The following is a 21,007-nucleotide window of genomic DNA, read 5'->3' on the forward strand; positions in this document are numbered from 1 at the left end:
TCTTCTAGCAGCCAACGCCTCTTCAAGGGAGAAAAGGCACAACCGGTGAGAAAAATCTACAAGTGGCAGGAGGAGAGAGGAAGCCATTCCGATTGTGTGCTTGGAGGGAGAGACCACACATGTGGTCTCTTTCTCAAGCAGCAGAGACAGTTGCCTTGACCCAAGGATGGAGAGGGGAAAGGCCGTAGCTCAGTGGCAGAGCACCTGCTTTCCATGCAGGAGGTTGCAGGTTCAATCCCTGGTACCTCCCGGTAAGGCTGGAGAACTGTTGCTGTTCAGGGTAAACAAATGGGCAAAGTGGACCAGTGGTCTGGCTCAGTATAATACAGCTTCATTTGCTTGTAATACCATCCACGGCAGACCAAGAGGGCAAATGTGCTTAACCAATCTTACCTAGTCCATCCTCTGGAGGTAGATGACTAATATTGCCATGTTGAGAATGGCTGAGACTTATTGGTCCAAGTCCATTGAGTGAATTGATGGCTGAGCTGGAAAGGCGGTGGGGGTGAGGGGGGGCGTTGAGGTTGAACTGTGGCCAACCCCTGCATGCTAAATAATGCTGGCAGTCAGGAAGGGGGGGGGGTTTGCTTTGATGCACTAAAACAGCCACGCGCACACACAACCTGAAGAGAGACAGTTATTGATACCGAGCTATACCCATGCCAGAAGAGTCACCCGAGCAACACACAATCAAGAGAGGAGGCAATCGGCAAAGCAGGCAGTCAGAGGGCAGAGGCAGCCACTGATCCACACGCACAGTCAGAGAGGAGAGGAGAAGCCATGTGCACAAAAGGGAGAGGCAGCCTCTGATACAGGTTCACACAGCAGGTGAGATTTAACACACACACCCCAGTACAGTGATCAGTAAAGAGAGGCAGCCTTTGATGCACCCGAAACAGCAGCAAAGAGGATCATTGACACACATGCACAATCGGAAAGGCAGAAACAGCCACTGATACAGCCAAGGACACACCTGCTTTGTAAAATGCTAGCAATCTCACATGTGAACGGCCAGACTCCAGGTGTGAAAAGCCCACATAGACACATGAAAAGAAGCACACGCTCAGATACTACACACCCAACGATGTGGGGTCCCAAGCGCAGATACTCATAGACAAAGATGCACACACTCAAAGGTCATAGTCACCATCAGACTGGGCCATACCAATGATCCATCTTAATCTAGTCTCCAGAATCCGGCAAGGAAAATAGCGCTTCAGCCCCCACAGCTGCGGAGCCCACTGTGTGGCCCCATTTCCAATCCTAGGGAAAAAGCGGGCAGAAACATCTTTGTGACCGGCAGCCACAGACTGCCCCCAAGATTGCACAAAAGATGAAAAGTGGTCCAGCTAGCCTGCAGGCTGTAGCAAAACACCCACCTGCAAAAGAAACTGGGCTGAGAAAAGGATAGGAAAAGCCGGAGCTCACACATCCTTTCGGAAAAGCCAGCATCACCTTAGGGATTCCGCCCCCACCTCCCCACACGGAAAACATTGTTTCCTGAGGAAACCACAGTAGTAATTACAAAGTGATGTTATCCTCTGCCTTGCATTCAGCTTCACAGTCATCTTCCGCAAGAGGCTGGTTCCTGCACCCATCTTTGCTGGCTGCTATCAGTGTTACCCCATTCTCCATTATTCTCTCTAAGGATTCCCTTCCTTTCAAAAACAAAAACCCTCTTTGAATCCCTACCTATTTGCATTGTCCGGTGACAATGAGTTCCATAGGTATTTCAAGGACTGTGCATGAAGTGTGAGGAGAGCTTTTTAGAGAAGGATGTCCTGAACCTAGCAGAAGGCAGCAGGACAGAGAAAAGGGAATACTGAATGGAAGACACACAAAAACAAGACAGTATTTCTTTACTCAAGCGCCAAAGGTCCTATAATGGTTCCCACCTTTCTTCCTGTGGCACAGCACCTCTTGCCTTGCTCCTCTCTATTAAACAGCACCCTGTGGACATTACCTTCTTCACCTACTGCCTCACCCTTTGCTTGGCATGCAAGTGGTCATGAGAATGTGGCCCACGTTCTCCAGCCAAGCCTCTGCCCCTCTGCCTTGTTGAGGGATCATAGTGGTGCAAGTGCTTTGCATGCTGAATCGCAAGCCTCCTCTTAAAAAGAAGGGATCTGTGGCCTTTCGCCAGGCAACTCCCTAAATTCCCTGGCCCCCTCTTTTCTTTCCCTTCAATTCCTTTTCACACTCACACCTTGCTGCTATTTCTGTTAAGATGGCTGTTCCCATGGGCTGGCATGAGACCTTACGTATGAAAAGAGTTGCCCAGATGCCAACATACGCAGGAGAGAGGGCACCGTGCTTGAACTATGGGGGTAAGGGTAGAGGGCCTTAATAAAATGGACAAGCCCCACCTCCTGACTCCTCCCATTTTAGCCAAACCATGCCTTTTAAAGAGAGGCATCACAAAAAGTATACCTCTCACCCACCCGCCCCCCACTCCGCCCAGTAATTTGAGCACTAGGAGGGCATGTGAGGAATCACCTTGTGAATTCTTTGGAAAAAGCAGAAGATGCTGGAAGGGGATTCTGCATCCAATTCTTAATGACCAAACCTTTTCTGGAGGAGTTCAGGGGCCTGGTCATCAACACCCCCATTCTGTTCCTCTCTCTTACCTCTGTGTCCTTCCCAGTTCCCAGTTCACTATTCAGTCAGTGACTGACTGGTGCCCAGCAAAGCCACCTACCTCCTCCTTGGGCCCACGAGTGCATGGGAAGCATGGAGCCACTGCTGTGCATGTGTGCACGTGCACACATGCATGCTGGGGAGGAAGGCAGATGTGGCAGGCCAAGAGATGTCTTCTTCCTCAGGCACATGGAGCCAAGGAAGGATGGGGAAGGAAGTGTGCTCCTTATCTGGACTCTTGGGGTGGCGTAGGAGGCGGCTTCTGGGTTGAGAACGGGGAAGGCGGGGGGGGACCCAGTCCTCTGCATCCAGGGTTAGAATTAGGAAACCAGCCCCCTCTGTCATTTTGGGAGAAGGAGGGGCCTGAGCCAACCAGGATGCCTGGGTTCTCCCCCCCCCCCCCCCGCTGCTAGATCTTGGATACATCCATTCCCAACTCATTTTGGGCAGAGTACAGACTCAGAAAGGATTCTGCTGTGCTTCAGCCCTGGCGTTCAAATGGCAGATATTTCCTTTCTTTTAATGGTAGATAAATCACTCTCTGTCTCAACATCCCAGCCTTTCCACCCGCTCACAAATAAAATCCTCTTTAACTCCCATCCTACCTGTCAAAACCCTTATTAAGAGGCCAGTTTAGGCAAACCTCCTATCAACGCCCCCCTCCCCGCCCCACTTTGCGAGGGAGAGTTACCTCTGTAAGAGCCAGCCTGCCACCCGGTGGGGAACCTGAATACCTCCTAAGCGTCTTCAAGCAGCCCCTTCCTTGGCATGGTCTGGCTTGGGACCCCTCCATTCACACGTCCCTGGGCTTGCAAACTGCCATCTTAAGATTCCCTTTGCTGGCCTTCCTGCTGCTGCTGATGAGAGGTGTGGTCCCTCCATGATCATTCATTGACCAAACCGCGCTGGGGAAAAGTCTCCTTTCCCTCCCCAGCTCCACCAGGCTTTTCAACCCCGCTCTCACCTCGGCTAGCTTCTGATCCAGGCAAGCCAGGCTGGGCTTCCTTTTGTCCTGCAGCTCACACCCAGCGAGATCCTCTGGCAGACCCAAGCGGGGGCCTGACTCTGGCTCTTCTCACACCTCCAAACCCAATTTCAGAGGGCGCGTGGCATCGCTGGCGTCTAGGACCCAGACGGACGTGTGTGTGTGTGTGTGTGTGTGTGTGTTCGGGGAATGGGCACAACCCTGCAATGTTCACACACTGTCGCCCACCCACCCCAGGTTCTCCAGCGCCCCTCCCCTTTGTGGGAGAATCCTTTTTGGGGGGTGGGGCTCTGTTGCTCCAGTCCTCCAGCCCCCAGTGGAAATCTGAAGATGTCTGGCTCCTTGCCTCACTTGAACCACCGCGATCCACTCCCTTCCTGAAGGATCGAGTGGCTCCCTCCTGCTTTGGGCTCCCTCCTGCTCTCAGCCCCGCGCTCCTCCTAGAAGACCCAGGAGCCTTGGCTCTCTTTCCCACCGCACCCCTTTATGTTCCTCGTTAGTACTGCCCGGGCCCACTAACCACTAGGCGCTCTTCTCCTGCCAAAGTCTCCTGGCTCCTATCCGCTCCGACTGCCTAGGCTCCGCTCCCAGAGGGTCCCTGGAGAGCCTTCCTCCCACTCGCCCCTCCAGACCCTTCCGCTCTCCCATGGGAACGCGGGACCCGATCCTGCTAGATCCCCCCCCCCTTCCCTTACGCCGCTTTAACGGAGGCCGTTCAATACAACCAGAAAAAGACTCTAAGGGGAAAGAAGGGATCCCCCCCCGGCCCCGCTTTCCTAGCTTTTCTTTTTGTCTCTCAACGGGAAAAAAGGTAGATGCCCTTCAAGTGGCTTTCTTTTTTTTTCTCCCTCTCTCTCTCTAAAAAAATAAAATAAATACAGACTGCTAAGAAAAGCCAGACGCTGCAATCAAGTCTGTATGCCTCTTGTCTCTCTGATATTCTTTTGCAGTTGCATAGGTTGGAATTAATTCAGAATAATAAGAAGGAAGGTTTTTTAAACAACAACAACAAAAAGCCTTTCTTTCTTTTTTGCATCTCATACTCTTGCAGTCTGGGTGATTAATGCCACAAACAAATCGCGCGCGAGCGTGTACACACACAGAGAGAGAGAGAGAGAGAGAGGGAGGGAGGGAAAGAGAAACGGGGGTGTCACTATTATTTTCCCTGCAACCCAGTCGGGGGGGGGGAGTGTTAGAGAGAAAGGGTGCTGTTAGAAGTCTGAAGTCAAACCTTGGTATCGCCCCCCCCCCCCGGAAAAGGGCAAAATCCTAAATCAAGGGGGTGCGGGCTTTTCTCTCCAACTAGGGACAGCTTGCACATTAGTCCGACGTGTTTCGAGATCATCCATATGATGGAGAGGGGCAGTTCAAGCTCCCCCCATCACTTTTCTTTAAACACACACACACACACGAGAGAGAAAGGTGCTGGGGGGGAGGTGCCAGAGAAGCCCCCTCCTCCCTCCACCTCCTCCAAGCCCCCAATCCCTCTGCCCGTGACCCTGCACAACAACACCCGGACGGACGTTTGTCTCGGCATTGGGGGGGACGGACGGACGGACGGGGGTGTCTTAAGTAAATAAATAAAGGGAACCGCTCTTACCTTTTCATGACAACTCCCGAGGACAGAATAAGCCAGAGGTGAATGGAAGGGGTGCAAAAATTTCTCCGCGTCTGGAGAGAAAAAAAGAGGTTTTTTCCTCCTCTCGTTTTTGCAAAAAAATGATTTTATTTATCATCCCCATTTCCCCCTCGCTTTAATCTCCTTTCCTCCTGCGGGGAATCAAACGAGCGCTAAATCCAACCAGCCACAGGAGTGGCGGCAGCAGTAGCAGCAACAGCAGCATCCTCCTCTTCCTCCCCCCACCTCGTCCTCTTATCTCTCCCCCCCCCCTTTCCCTTCCCTTCCAAAAATTTCTTCCCGATCTTCATTCACCGCTCAGGCCCCCCCCCACCCCGCTTGCCTTCCTTTCCCTCCGCGCCCCCCCCCCGCGCCCTCTCCGCGTCTGTCTCCGTTCAAGGTTGTTGCAGCTTCCGCGCTACACATGTTGCATCCCAAAGTTAAAGCAGAGAAACCGGCGCCGGGGAGGCGGGTGGGCGAGCGGGCGGAGGGTCGCCTGGGCCGGGAGGGCTCGCGCGGAAGAAAAGAAAGAAGCCCAAGTCTCCCTTCTTCCCTCGCAGGCTGCCTTTCCCCGAGGCCCTGAGCCTAGAAATCTCCGCATCGCTCGGAGAGTTGAGTTATTTATTTATTTCAAAGCCCCCCCCCCGCGGTTTTTCCTTTCCTTTCCCACCCACCCCCCTTTCCCGGGTCACCTTTCTAAAAAACACGCGGCGGTGCAAAAAGGAAAAAAGGGGGAGGTGAAGAGAAGCGCATGGGGAGGAGGAGAAGGGGGGGCGAGCGGGCGCTGATATATTTTTATTCCTTTAACGCAGACCAGACCACGTCGTCTGTTCTTTTCCCCTCTCTCGCGCAAGGCAAAGATACACACACGCAGACACACATACACACACACACGCCAGAGAGGGTCATTAGCATTCCGCACCAACACCACGTCCCCACCAGCACCACGGCAGAGGCAGGTTGCAAAGCGAGGCAGAGCAGGCGAAGCACAGCGCTGCAGTCCTAGGCGCTGGTGGGGGGGGGGTGCGGGGAGCTGGATCGGATCCCTGGCTTCCCCGGATCCCTTCTCAAAAGTAAGAGGGGCGCACACACATCCACGCGCGCGCGGAAAAGAGAGAGAGCCGGCACGCACCAACCTGGCTCCTCCGACTGAAGTGAGGCTGGGAGCCCTGGGTCTTCTTGGCAGAGGCCGGGATCAGGGGGGAATCAAGGGGTGTTGTGGGGGGGGGGACCCACACCCGGGGAGGGGGCTCGCCCCCTCTGCGTGGGAGATGTGATCTGTCTCCCACGGCCACGCGAGGAGGTCGAGGCGGAAATGCAACGCAGAGAGAAAGGTGAAGTTTGACAGTCTCCGCTTACTTGCCTGCAAAAATCCCTCCCTCCCTCCCTCTGCCTTCCCAACGTGCCCACAGCATTAGAGGTGCGAACTGACCCAGAGCGAGGAAGAAAGAGGCGACCCCGCGGGGGGGAGGTAAAAAGACCACACTATTTGCATATGGTTGATCATTGGGATGTATGCAAATATAGCTTGCCCATTGCTTAGCATCGATCAGAAGGCGAGCCAGCCGGGTTGCAGAAGAGTGGAGGGGGGGGCGGAGTAGAGAGGGATCATGCCAGTCTTCCTTTGGCTGCCATCCACCCTGCCATGAAGACTGTAGAGAGATGCTTAGGATGGATGGAGACTGGAGAAGGCATTTTTAAAAAGCAGAGGAAGGGAGTGAAAAAGATCGTGCATCCCGCTCCCGTGTTACCAAAAGGTAGGCAGTAAGAACAGGTTTTTTGGTTCTGTCCCTGTAGCGTCACGCAGGATGGAGAGAGAGACACCACAGGGCTATGAGAAGCCAAGCAGGGGAGAGCTTGTCACACAGCCGCTGGTGGGAGAAGAAGTGAAGTCAAATAAATGAATCAATGGCTGTGGTAGTACAGGCCGGGCATCGTTAGAGGGCGCTGCACGGGCCAGGTCCCCACCTGCCATTTGGTTCTCTGTTGGCAGCCTGGGGAGCGCGGCGGGAGGGATGGGGGCGGAGTATAAGAGGAAGTGCAGGAGCCACGGAGAGCGGGGAAGCCATTTGAGAACAAAGGCAGGTTTAGTCCAAGTTGGGGAGGGAGCAAAAGAATCCTGTTTGGTGTTGGATCTTTGGGTGGTAACTGTTGGAAGGTAGGGAAGCCCTGCTGTCATTTAAGTGGATTTATAGCCCGCCATATTTCAAAGACTCATGGTGGGTTGCAAGGAACATGTCTCAGTCCTGACTGCCGTTGACTCTCCAGGGTTTCAGAATCCGACAGAAGTCTTTCCCAGTATTTCCCTCTATGGAAATGCCAGAGATTGAACGTGGGACAACCTCCTGCTTGGCAGGGGGTTGGACTCAATGGCCCTTGTGGTCTCTTCCAACTCTATGATTCTATGATTCTATGACATTCTGCACTGCTCCACCACTGAGCTGTGGACTTTCCTCCAAACCATCCGCTTCCCTGGCTCTGCCCAAGAGAATTGCACCGTCCCTTTTTACAACCCGCCCAGCACTACAGACACAAAACTGTTCTAAGCTCTTCCCACCTGCCATTTGTAATGTGATTCAGCATCTGCCCCCTAAGGATCAAGAAGATAGTGGGGAGCAAAGACTTGAAGTGCAACCCTCCCCTCCCCACATGCATGCACACACATCATTCGTAGAATTGGAAAGCTGGAAGAGACCTTGAGGATAATCTAGTCCAACACCTTGCAATGCAGGAGTCGTTTGCCCAACGTGGGGCTGTAACCCATGGCCCTTAGATTAAGAGTCTTGTGCTCTACCAGCTGAGCTCAACCCTTCAGTCCTCCAAGATTCATCCATATAATTCAGGCTGCAGCAGAGAGGAGGGGAGATTTCTTGCCACTTGCCAAGATTGCTTGCCAACGTGCTTGCAGGAGAGCCCCAGGTGAATCAAGTGAGTGAGCCAAAACACACACTAAGAGAAGGCACACACCCCTTCAGCTTCCTTGACCATCTTGACCTGGGAGCAAGCGTTCTTCTTTGGACCCAGGTGAGTTAATCGGGGAGGCATGGGTGCCATGCAAAATTCACCCATATCACACACCCTGGGGGGATTTTATTGGAACTCAGGTCTGTTCTACCCAGTAACTCACTGTAGTTGCAAAATCTCTTTGGATGCCTCCCCCCCCCCCATGCTTCCAGGCCTGGAGAGCAATTGCCCTTTGGAATTTTCTGTGGAGTGCTAGAATGGCCCACTTCTTGTTCTCATTGATCCCTGTTTCCTTTTTGACACAGTTTCCACCCCAAAATCCTCCACTGAAAATTGAAAATAGTAATTTCTGGGTCACAGTTTCCTTTCAAAATCATTTCATGGCAGGCTGCTAGTCAATAGCTGAATTATTATATGACTATATATATCAATGTGAAACGTAAAGAGAATAGGTCCCTGCCGTATAGAGTTTGCTGTCTGTGGTTCTTTAAATATGTGTTTTCTTTATTTTTGTATATACCATAACAAAACAAAAACAACACTAACAAAGAAATCACAACTCCCACTCAATGCAAAAACTGTTTTCTATGTGAAATGATCAGATTTTGAAAATATCTCAAGGCGTCTTGCCATAGCAATCCATGTGTGGAGAGTGGTCCTGGGATTAAAAACTTTTAATAAATATCTTTCTTTTTTTTAAAAAAAGAGAGTGATCCTGGGCATAGCCAAGGGAGGCGGGGGGGGGCAGCTGCACCCCCATCAAGTAAAACAATAGAACTAATTAACCAACTGACCAATCATGTTGGTTCTGCCCCCTCACAAAAATCCTGACTACGCCCATCAGAGTGGTTGGTTGTGTTCTTTAGTAGCTGCATATGTAATAAAACCAGACTAATATATATTGAAGTTGTCAATCCAGGTGTTATGTATATGTGTAGTTCTATGTACAGCCAGTTGTTTAATTAAAGCTAAAAACCAAATCTGTTGGTATCAGGTTTCAAACATATTGGAGATGAGGGCTTTCCAGAACTTTGCAACAGCCAATAATGCTTTGGCAAATATGAATAAAAGTGAGTCCTTTTGAAATAATCCAGGTCTCTGATTTCCCGAGTTTCCATCGCTTTTGCCCCCTGAGATTCTGGAAGAGTATCATACTTGGAAGTCCTTGTGATTAGCTACCTCCGTCTCTACTCATCTTGTGGCTCAGACTACAAATTTATTCCTCTAAAACTTTCCTAATGGTTGTAGCTGTTTGATATCTGACTCATAAAATGTTTGGGATGGAAGGAAACTTGGGGGATCCAGCCTAACCTGGACTCTTATGAAAAGAAGGATGGTATATAAATGCCATAAATAATGGTAAGGATAAATAAAAATAACTCCCTTGCATTGGGACAGAGCCCTTGTGTACCAGAGATGCTCAAAACTCCAATGTTAACTCTTCATATGGAATAAAAGGGGTGGGTGTGGGAGATCTCTCTACTTCCTAAATCAAGATGCCACTCTTTTGGCATGTTAACAGAAGCAGCATGCTATAAAAAGTGGCACAATTTTGGTGCAGTATAGTAATTATTCAGTGGAGGAAAGTATTCCTCATCTGTTTTGGGAGGAGAGCATATCTGTTTTATGTGCAGATGGTGTTCCTTTCAGATAATTCACATATTGCTGTTTGAGTTTGCTAAATACACGTACCCTAACCTGAGATTGGAATATATTTTGAACTTTGGATCCACTGCTTTGGAATAGTGAGTCGGATAAACAGCAATCCAATCAATACAGGGTTGGGAGCAATTTATGTTTACATAAAGTTACCATCTTAATGCTTTTTCCTAAAAAAAAATTAAAAACCCAGAACAACCCAACCTTTGCTTCCCTTCCCTTCACCCAAACCTACAAGCTGTGAAACTCGCCTCTCGCCTCCTCTCTAGCACCAAGCCTTGCTTGGCTCCAGTCCAGTCCCTATATCCAAATACTCACTGAACCCAGAAGCTTTTGCTGGCAAGCTGGGGCAGCTGTTTATAGTTTGCACACCACCCTAGTCTCCAAGCGGTGCAAGGTTCCAGGAGTCTCCCCAGGGTTTGGTTTCCTTGGAATGAGGGACAGCAGAGACTGTCTTTAGGGTATATGTTTTATATACACATGTATACAACCTGAGTCTATGATGGAGGGGCTCACAGCATTAACAGCGCAGGAGATCTTGCTTCTCTCATTGTCACAGCCTTGGATTCAAGCAGAAATCAAGCACGGCTCTCACTCTCAGGCTTCTGCCTGCCTCTAGCCCAGCTCACATACTCTACTCTGCCTTTGTCTTCCCCATTACCAGCCAGGTTGGGGGGGGGACCCATTTGCCCGCTGGCACAGAGCAACCTCCTTTATTACACTAAGGACCCATACCCAGGGGCCATTATGGCCCTTGCCTGGCTAATTAAAAAATGTGGAATCCCCCAAACTCACAACAGTATGGAGGTGTCACCCTCATTCCTTAATGCAGCTTTTGCTGGGATCAGCTATTTCTCCAGGGATTTCCCCCCCCCCCCCAAGCTCCCTTATACTGAGCCAAACCATTTGCACATCTAGTTCAATGTTGTCCAAGTTGACCGGCAGTGGCTCTCCCAGCCCTAACCTGGAGATGGCGGCAATTGAACCTGGGACCTTCTGCATGCAAGGAAGATGCTCCACCACTGAGCTAAGATGCAGCTACCTCCAGGTTGTTGAGAGATGCCTGTTTCTCGTCCCCCTGCCCCACTTCTTCTTCTTCCACAGCGCATGGTTTCTGCTGCAACCATAGAATTAGGGCTGGGAAGTTTGAAACACAGATACCACAAAAGGGGGAGCATTTTGGCTGAGTCCTTCTAGCAGCAGTGGGAAAGCAGAACAGCTCAGAGGAACAAAGGATCCCTTCTCTATTCATGACACTCGACTTTTGCTGGCAGGGAACAAGGGAATGAGGAAGAAAGAGAGAGAAAAATAGACACAAGAGAGAATGAAAATGTCCAGCACCAGGATTCCAGCTGCCTTTAATGAGAGAGATCTGTCCTCCCTTCAGGGAAAGGAATGGGGGCTAATGGGATAGCATAGGGAAGGAGGGCAGGACTCCTGGGTTCTCTAAGCGGGAGCAGTGAGGTGACAGAGGTCTAGAGCAGCAGGGGGTGTTGGGAACTGAGGTTCTGAGCACTCGGGGTGGGGGTGGGGGTGGAGGTAAGGAAGAGCCTGACATCAGAATTAAAAATCCACATGAAGGAAAAATTCATGATCAGGGGCCAGCAGGAGCACAGATACTTTTACGTCAGATTTTTAAATTCAAGTACATTTGGCAGGCAAAATTCATGAGTAGGAGGCACAATTCCTGCTTGTGTTTGCTCACAGATCTTCCCTGGAAATTCCCTGTGGATTCTCTGTATTCTAACGTCCCATTTCCACACACACCCACTTGGGTGTTTCCCTCCCATATGTATTCTTTTACAGACAAAGAGAAAAAGCCCACATTAGAATCATGGTTGACAGCATGGTAGAATATTCTAGTTGTTTAAAGCGGAGGTACTGGAGAGTCCTTAACAGAGGGGAAGTGGGGTGTCTTAACACTGGAGATGGCTGAGACTGGTGGTGTGCCTAAGACTGCAGATTGGTGTCTAAGAAGGTCTAAGATGCTGTGCAGGCATACAGATCCACCCATTCAACACATATGTACACGCTGTGATAAATATCTACTGACACACAGGTGTAAAACTAAGCCACTCATTTAAAAAAACACCCCTGGGGGAAATTAATGTTGATACAGAAACACACACCCAGTCACACACACATATTTATTTATTTTTACATTTTCAGGTGTGTATATATTGAGGGCTGAATATGCCCCAATCCTAGGAGGAGAATAGCCAGGCAGAATCAAACCAGCATCCTTTCTGTTCAGCATCCTGCTTCCAGTAGCAGGCAAGCCAAAAGCTGCTGGGTGCTCTCACAAGGAGGACATGAAGGCAGTGGCTTTCCTCTCTGATGTCACCAGCCCCTGTTCTTCTGAGGTATACTTTATATATGGAGGTTCCATTTCACTGCCATGACAAATAAGCTGTTGCTGGCCCTAAACTCCACTTATTTGTCTAATCAGACTTTTTGTTAGAGCACCCTAAGGTAACAGCCATTGCTGCCTCATATGGTAGTGAACTCCATAGATGAAAGATGAGCTCTTTGAAAAAGGATGTCCTGGCACCAATCTTGAACCAATTTCTGAACAGTTTTACTGGGTAATCTTGAATTCTGTTCTTAAGAATTTCCTCCTCTGCACAGTTAATAATTTTATGAATTTCTCTCATGTCCTAACCCACCTTCCTTTTTTCAGAACTAAAAAGCTCCCAACTGGAAAAGTAAGAATAATTCTCTTGTGGGATTAACACCAAGAGCTACACAATTATATACACTTTCCCTGCTGTGCACAAACATTTGCTTGCAGATATAACATTTTCACAAGCAAACGCTCACCAGAACAATTCACAGGTTTGTGATACACACATTATACAGTTAATATGAAAGCATGTTTCTAGGCTCTCGATTTCACCCAGGGCAAAAGAGACACAAGCAGGTGTGTGTACAGTGTGAAGAGAAATATACTAATCTGCACGTGTTTTCATACACATTTGCCAGGTGCTCCCCATTCACACAGGTGCTTGAATCCAGAGACTCCTGCATACACATTTTTTCTTAGTCTCTCTCTCCCTGCACCCCACTCCTCTTCCGTCTCTCTCGCGCTCTCTCTCTCCAGCTCCAGTATGGGAGCTTGTGCAGGAACAGTGTGTTCTTTGTAGATGTGGGAACATCATGTTACAGAAGATGTGCAAAATTCTCACTTGAGCCCCCTAATCATTCCAACGCAATTAAAACTGCCACAGCAGCAGCCGGTGCAACAACCATAAAAAAAGCCAAGCCTACAACCAGAGTGGAGGCTAGAAAATGTACATCCCAGACGACACCTGGAAGTGTAATGAAACGTTACACTACTCAAACCTATCTGGATCGACTTTGTTCCTGATGTGTGCATCGCTTGACTTCTTTGTTTTGATTTGTCCTCTCCACTCAGGAATTCCAGGCTTCCAGCTGATGCAAATGACATGCTCTCACCTGCATGCCTTCAGATTTTTTCTTTTTAACCTGACATGACTTGAGCCTCAGCACTTTTATCTTCCCCAGAAGTCTCTCTTCTTGAGGCAGGCTGTGTAAAGGCAGGCTGCATTTGCTCAGGATTTAGGGAAGACACCCTGTGCACGTTTAGAGGCCCTTTTCTCTATTGTTCACCCTTCCAGGATGGACCTTGCATTGACAGCAGGCTCTAGGGCTGAGGCTTGGCTGAGCCCTGTCACAAGATAAATCCTGGAAGTCCGAACCCAAAATTCCCCTGCTTTGGCCCACCAAATTTGACTCAATCCCAGAAAACCCCTCATATTTTGATTCCAGGCATCCCTTGCTTTAATGCAGAAGGCAGCCCTCCCAAGCCCCTGAAGGTCCTGAATTCTCCCTGCCTCCAAATGGCGTGTGCTCCTCTTCCACCCCCACCTGGCAGCGACATTTCCTGGGAGGTATTGGATGCGGTAGGTGGAAGCTGGCTCCCGAGGAAGGGAAGGAAGGCCCATTATGTTTATTGCCCCTATATGAGGAGGAAAGTGGTACCATCTGGCCGTGGGGGTCTCTGTGGCAGTGAATGGGAAAGAGAGTGATTCATTTATTCCTCTTCCCCACCCCATGGTGGTTGCCATTGGCAGTTGCTGCCTAGTGAAATTCATGTCTCCCTGCTTTTTAAATACTTGGTTAATTGCTTTTTCGGATACGCTCTGCTCCTCACGAATGAGGCCAGAATAACTATTATGCCCTGGGAAGCAGGATTTTTGGGTTCACTGGAAGAACCTAGCGAGCTATACAGGGAGGGAAGAGTTGGGGGTTGGCCATGCAAGAGTCTGCAGTCTACTGAGTCGGAACATGGGGGAGGGGGGATGGCACAAAGGGGGGCGCCGGGCTCTTTGGATGATCAGAAGGGGAAGAATAGCATTTTGTTAATTAATCTATAGATGGGACAGGGTTTCTCTGGAGCTAGGCTTCTTGGCTTTCCCCCATTCCAAGCTTTCTCCCCCTTGTGCAGTTCCACAGGAAGGGTGGAATTGGTTTGTTTGTTCACCTCTGAGGACCAGATGGAAAACAACATGCCGTGAGCTGGAAAGCCACTGCTAATAGCACATTTTAAATGCATATCATTTTCATACAGTTTATGTGGATGTGGCAGGTGCCAAGCAGCAGTCAACAGGGGTGCTGTGCTTATTCTATGCTAATCTTGGAAATAGCATAACTTGAACAGCGAGAAAAAAGATGTAAGGCGGCCATAGGTCAGTAACTTGGACAGGGGAAACAGCGGGGAGGGAGGGCACCATCCCATTCTCTGGAGATTTCTTTGCAACCCTCTAAATGAAAAAAGAGAAAAAAGGATGCTTTTAATGTGAATTGTCCTCATATGAATAGAGATTTGTGTTCCTGAGTCTTTTGATCTGCCTGAATGCTTCAACAGCCCGATTGGAATCATGTTGTCTCTTCAAAAAAGAAAGATGGGATTGTCAAGATTCAAACAAGCTGGAGGCCGCAAAACATGCCACCCTTTCTCTGGAGAAGACAAAGCTGAATCTGCATGCAGACCAGAGGACTTCAGCTAACTACAGGCCTGGTTACCACAACTCGCACCCAGACCTTGAATACATTCTTCCTGAATGGAAAACCAGAGGCACAGACTATTGGTCAGACGGGCGCCTCTGAAGAAAGCAAGGGAAGCAGTTGGGGGCAGGGGGAGGGAAATAGCTGTAGCTCAGGGATAGAAGAAACACATTGAATATAAAATGTCCTAGTCCCATTGATGTCTGGCAGCTCCGGGTAGGGCTGGGAAAGACCCTGCTCTCAGAAATCCCAATAAGCAACTGGCAGTTAGCACAAGACTGAGCTAGATGGATCAGTGGTCTGGCTTGGTGAAAGATTTGCCCCAATTCGCTGGAGTAGAACTGATCAAATGTGAAGCTACAGCACTTTAGTGAGATACCACAAGTTAGGCAGGGTCTTGTCAAATCCAGGCTCAGCAGCCACAAACCTGACAGTACAAACTGGGGAGGAAGAAAGCGCTCGCTGGATTCAGAGCAGACTTATCCTAGCTGCCTGTTTTATGAATGTCTGGGCCAGAAAGTCTCTCAGCACTGTGAGAAATGCAGAAATCATCCACAGCTGTAGTTGTCTACAAAGCTTTTAAACATGTCCCTAAACACTCTTCAACTGATATGGAGTTATGTCCACCTGTGGATAAAGTGTTTTTTAAAAAAACAAAAAACTGTGTGAACAGGAAGGGACTAAATACCAATCCTGAGGTTACACTGCCCTCTGTTGTCCACAAAGGAGACTGCAGATGAAGAAAAGACAAACCACTTTTTCACTCTTTAGGGGTGCTTCCAGACTCTCATTATTTTGGGGTGGGATTCAGCAGTGGCGGACTTTGGGCTTTCAAATTTGAGTGGAGTCCTGTGCAACACCAAAATTTGACACCCCCTGCCTCTCGCCTTCTGTTTTAAGTCATTGTTCTGACACCCCCTGCGGTACCCTCTCTGCTCGGCACTGTTCAGTGAGGAACACTTCACAAATGATGAAACTCCTACATGGGAGTCACTGCTTCCTAGGCATTTCTGTGAAATGTGCATAGATTGTCATGCATTATGATTCGAAACATGTGACATATGCTATATGTGCATGTGGTGGGAAGACATGATTCGCTGCAACTTCCCACGATATGTTACATATATTATGATTATGATTGTAATTTTCATTGAACTGTTTGTTCCAAACCACTTTTACTATTATATTTTACATCAAGTATCTAAATTTGAAAATTGGCAGGGGGCAGCAAAAATTACATCCAACAGGACAGGAACAGATATATGCAGACATATCTGATGTGTGCGCGCATGTGCATCACCCTTAATAACTGGCTACACCAAGACAATTAAACTAGCTTAATTTTTTATTGCCAATATGCCATCATAACTGAGGGGGAAAGGGCAGGTCTTTGGGGAGCTTTGTAGTTTTGCAGAAATTCCACTGGCTGGCAACAGCGCCCTCTGCTGGGCTCAGGCCCTCCTATGAAGCACAGCTGCCCCTACCAGAGCCAAGCTTTTTTCTGCCCACTTCCTAAAGACTCCTTGAGACTCCACACCCAGTAACATTGCAGTATGTACCCCTCTCCTAGTTGAGCTGCCACCCCTTCCCCACACACAGGAAGAGAAAGACAGAATGCTACCAAACACAAACTCTGGAGAGTGGATTGGAACGAGCTCTTGTGATTACTGGGATGGGAAGTGGCTGCAATGCAGGAGGGACGGGACCTGCAGCTCTCCAGTTGGACTCCCAGTTCCTATTATCCTTAGCTAGCATGGCCAATGGTGCGGGATGATGGGAGTGGGAGTCTAGCAATCCCTAGAGCGCAACAGGTTTCCAGTCCCTGTTCTGGTGGATCAGATGGTTGGTTGGCATCCATCTGTCTCAGAAGACCACCGCCTTCGGGGGTGAAGTCAAACCGCTGGACAGTTACAATGCTGTGGCTGTAGAGAATGATACAGGAGAGACATCTTTTGTTGCATCTGGGGCAGATGAAGGCATCCAGTTGTGCTATTGCAGATGCACCACGGCGTTTCTTCACTCTGTTGCTCCTCCCAGTGGTCATTTCTCCTCTGGTCTCCAGGCACTGCAGTCGTCTGTAAGGGATTCCCACAGGGCAGGGTTGATACTGCCAGCCTTCACGTCATGTTTGCAGACACCTTTGTAATGAAGCCAGCTCCCCATAGAACATGTCCTTGGGGATCCTTCCATCTTCCATTTTGTGGACATGACCAAGCCAGTACAGATGTGCAAACACGCTGAGAATGTGAGCTTGGGAGAGCACATCTTTCTTTGTGACTCTGTCCTGCCATGTGACGGCCAAAATCTTCCTGATGCAGTGCATGTGGAAAATGTTGAAGCATTGCTCCTGTCGTGTGTAAGTGGCCCATGATGCACTTCCATAAAGCAGCATGCTCAACAAGTAAGCCTGGGTGACCTTCATCTTGGTACAGTGGTACCTCGGGTTAAGTACTTAATTCGTTCCAGAGGTCCGTTCTTAACCTGAAACTGTTCTTAACATGAAGCACCACTTTAGCTAATGGGGCCTCCCGCTGCTGCCGTGCCGCCAGAGCACGATTTCTGTTCTCATCCTGAAGCAAAGTTCTTAACCCCAAGTACTATTTCTGGGTTAGTGGAGTCTGTAACCTGAAGCGTATGTAACCTGAAGCGTATGTAACCCGAGGTACCACTGTACTGGATGTAATAGCATCACATTCTCCCATACCCTTTAGGAGAGGCGAGCCATTGTCATAGCTCCCTTGCCAATACGCTTGTCCAGCTCAGCATCGATGGAGAGGTTGCTGGTTATGCTGGAACCCGGATAGACAAAACCGTCTACCACCTCAAGCATGTGGTCACCAGTACTGATGTGTGTGTCGTCCACTCTCCTCCCCGTTCCAGTATGCATGCAAGCTATTATCTGCTGGTGTTTATTATGAAGTTTCCGTTCCAGGCTCTGGAACACCCTTCTGACCTTCCTAAGCTAGTGACTCCGCCCCTCGGCTCGGAAGCCAGAAATAGGAGCTGGAAGTCTCGCTGCTTTCTTCAGTCGAGTCCCAACCCTCCAGCTTGCCCTAACCCAGCCCAGCTGTGGGTGTGGCGAGACTTCCTCCGCCCCCTTTTGTGGCCTTCTTTCCCAGGAATCCTTACATCCACACACGCCAGCTTACTTTGATCAAAAAGGAAGAAGAAATAAAAACAAAAGATTCTTTTCCTCCCGATCACGCACTACCCACCCCCATCCTCCTGGGATCTGCTCCTGCTCCCAAAGGTTATATTCGTCTACTCTTTCCGCAGATTTCCCGCTAGGAAGCTAAGCAAATCTCTCCACAACACACCCGGAACACCATGAATGTATTCCGCTTCCTAGGAGACATCTCTCATCTATTAGCTATAATCATCTTGCTGCTGAAGATCTGGAAGACAAGATCATGTGCTGGTAAGAAAGAAGGCGTTCCGCTGCTCACTCTCTTACGTGGGAATGCAAAATGTTATTTATTCCCGGCCTGAAAGTGATCACATAACAATGGGAGACAACCTGTAATTGACTAGTTTACGCTTGTAATTTACTCATGCAATTACTTACTCCTTTCCTTTGAAGGCTGCAATCGTATGCACGTTTACCAGGGAGTAAGCCCACCTGGAGCTTACTTCTGAGTAACCTGCCACAGGATTGCATAGTGACAACTTAGCTTTATTTTTTAGCTATTGGTTTATTAAAATTAAGCAATTTCCCTTTATTTTTTTCAGGTTTCTGTTTCAGGAACTGAAAGACAGTCCTGTTGCAATTCTGTTTTCTTCCTGACTTGGAGATTTATGAAATGTAATTTTTAAAAATGTGATACTGGGTTTTGATAATAGAAAAGTTATTTCTTGCCGGTCGTTGAAACATCATGCACAACAAAATCTGTTTTCATAAGGAATGCAGAACCATATGGCTGGTTATTATTTGTTAAACCTTTCCTTTGCTAAATAGTTCCTTCTCAAACTACAGACACTTGAGTCTATGGATGTTTACTTGAAGTCATGCCCCACTTTGCTCAGTGAGGATTACTTTTAGGTAACTGTGCATAAATTTTGCAACCTTAAAGATATGGAAATGTCCCCCCTTTATCATTTTAAAAGTTTTCAGATAGCAGATTTCAACATCTATTTCCATATCATCTTAAGAGTTCGTATAAACTTCAGTAATTAAGGAACTTTACTAATGTTGTGAGTTTGCTTTCTCTTGAAGGATGCCCCTGACTCCATATAAGGCAGCTTCCTATGTTCCTAAATGTGTTTGGGAGTTTTCCTTACAGGAAAAAAAATGATTTTGTTAAAGCTGGTGGCTGATTGTGGAATAATTTTTTCTATGTGTAGGATCTATGTATCTGTGTTGAATTCAACTTGTCCTTTAAAAGGAGATCTACCATTCATCTTTTATAGCAATGCTTTATAACTAAAACATAGTATATGAAGCTTGCTTTTAGGAAAGGTTACCTCCCCTTGCCAAAGTAGCATAGTTGCCCTGGCCAGGCATGGGTTAATTGGCCTTTGGGGTGGGGAAGAAAGCTATAATGAGGGGGGATCAAAGTGGAAGTTTTAATTTTATCCTTTGTGGAATTCAGTGGGGAGAAGCTGGTTGCATGGAACTTGACAGAGGCTGGATGATGACGTGGAATATAGTTCAGACTAGACTGGCAAAGTTTATTAGGTCTCCTCCTCCTGAAAAAAAAAAAAAAGAATCTGGTTTTCTAGTTGTCTGGGTGGTCTGTAGAGAGTAAAAGGATTGGGTGGAGGGAAGCCAGAGGCCCTGCACATGTGTAGATTTCCTCAGGCCTGAATAGGAAACTTCCTCCTGCTGGGCAGAACTGGGAAAGGCCGTGGATTATATCATGCATTAGGCCCAGTCAGAGATGCATCCCAGCACACTACCATCCTGCCTCTATAGCTCTTTTGGATTATTTTTATTCTGTGCCTATGTGTGGTATGCCTATGTATTTTTTGTGTTGAGGCTTGAGCGGTTGTGAGGCTGGATGGTGAAATCCTGAAGAGTTTAATTCTTCATTATTTTTTAGTTGATCCTAATAAATATATTGATTACTATATTGTTTTTGTGTGTGTGTGTGTGTAAAATTATTGTGAATGAACATGGCTACTTTAAACATTTGTTATTTCACAGAACCCTTGTGGTTATCTGTGAGTTTCACTGCCCTGTGCTTCTCTGTGCAGGGATTTCTGGGAAGAGCCAAATTCTTTTTGCCATTGTCTTCACCACTCGGTACCTAGACCTCTTCACCAACTACATCTCCTTGTACAACACCTCCATGAAGGTACTGGCTTCGACCGTGCGTTAGATGGGACTGGGTGGAAGGAGAGCATAACAGGCTTGGATGAAGTGTGGGTCTGGCATAAATCAGAGAGAAAGGGAAATGTTTAGGTAGGAGAGAAGGCCTTGTTCTCAGCTTCTTCTACCCCTCACTCTGCCTGAAACACCTTGACACCACAGTCGGTTACAGTAGTAGGAGATAGGATAAGGCAGGCTGCACTTCTGTGCCCACTTACCTGGGAGTAAGCCCCATTGAACTCAATACAATTTACTTCTGACTAGGTAGAGTTGCACTGTTCAACTGTGACATGTGCAGGCCTTTGTACTCAGAAGTAAGTCCTGCTGAGCTCAGTGAAGCTTATCTCCAGGTATATGTGTGCAGGATGCAGTTGTCAAATGTTGATATAAGAGGAAGCAAACTTTTGAGTTCTGCAGGGCACTTCATCAGGCGGAATAATTATAGTCTAAGACTTTGAAGTCTTTCTGCCCCATATTTCTGGACAAGCTTAATGACAGCATATTATTATACCAGAAGGTTAAAAGCAAAACAGTGAACTAAAACTTTGAAAAAGAGTACTGAAAAGTAAGTTACAGAACATACTGAGAAGATCTACAAGCCTGGTGTTCCACTTTTCAATGTGAGGCTAGTAGAATTAAGGAAAAGGGTGGAAATACATTGTTATAAGGGATTTGGGGTGCATGGGGGAGGTTGGCTGGATGCTAAAGAGGGCTTTTGAATCTAGAAATATGAGAGGGACTATTTAATTTTTAAGACAGGTTTCCTAGGGATTCTCTGTAACATGATTATAGGAGGGCTAGTTTACAT

The 21,007-nt window shown here is 48.1% G+C and overlaps 2 protein-coding genes across 10 annotated transcripts in view; one reads left to right on the plus strand and one right to left on the minus strand.

Moving 5' to 3' along the window:
* The window catches only part of GRIN2D (glutamate ionotropic receptor NMDA type subunit 2D), a 59,147-nt gene extending 52,758 nt beyond the window's left edge, over nt 1-6,389 (minus strand). The window contains exons 1-2 of one of the 3 annotated variants that reach the window (XM_083471754.1): nt 6,373-6,389; nt 5,223-5,293 (exon numbers count right to left, since the gene is read on the minus strand). The gene's annotated coding sequence lies outside the window, so the exon portion shown is untranslated. Of the gene's footprint in view, nt 1-1,165; nt 1,264-5,222; nt 5,899-5,932; nt 6,126-6,372 lie in introns of those variants that run through there. The other 2 variants (XM_083471755.1, XM_083471753.1) reach the window with 2 other exon arrangements.
* Nucleotides 1-21,007, plus strand: part of KDELR1 (KDEL endoplasmic reticulum protein retention receptor 1) — a 126,891-nt gene that overhangs the window by 99,039 nt on the left and 6,845 nt on the right. For all 7 annotated transcript variants that reach the window (XM_083471776.1, XM_083471772.1, XM_083471771.1 and 4 more), the window contains 2 exons: nt 18,168-18,309; nt 20,085-20,185. In XM_083471776.1, coding sequence (XP_083327902.1) covers nt 18,219-18,309; nt 20,085-20,185 — 192 coding nt within the window. In that variant the 5' untranslated portion in view covers nt 18,168-18,218. The remainder of the gene's footprint in view (nt 1-18,167; nt 18,310-20,084; nt 20,186-21,007) is intronic.

Source organism: Podarcis liolepis (genome assembly GCF_965112155.1).
Source record: "Podarcis liolepis genome assembly, chromosome: 13".
Taxonomy (NCBI): Eukaryota; Metazoa; Chordata; class Lepidosauria; order Squamata; family Lacertidae; genus Podarcis; species Podarcis liolepis.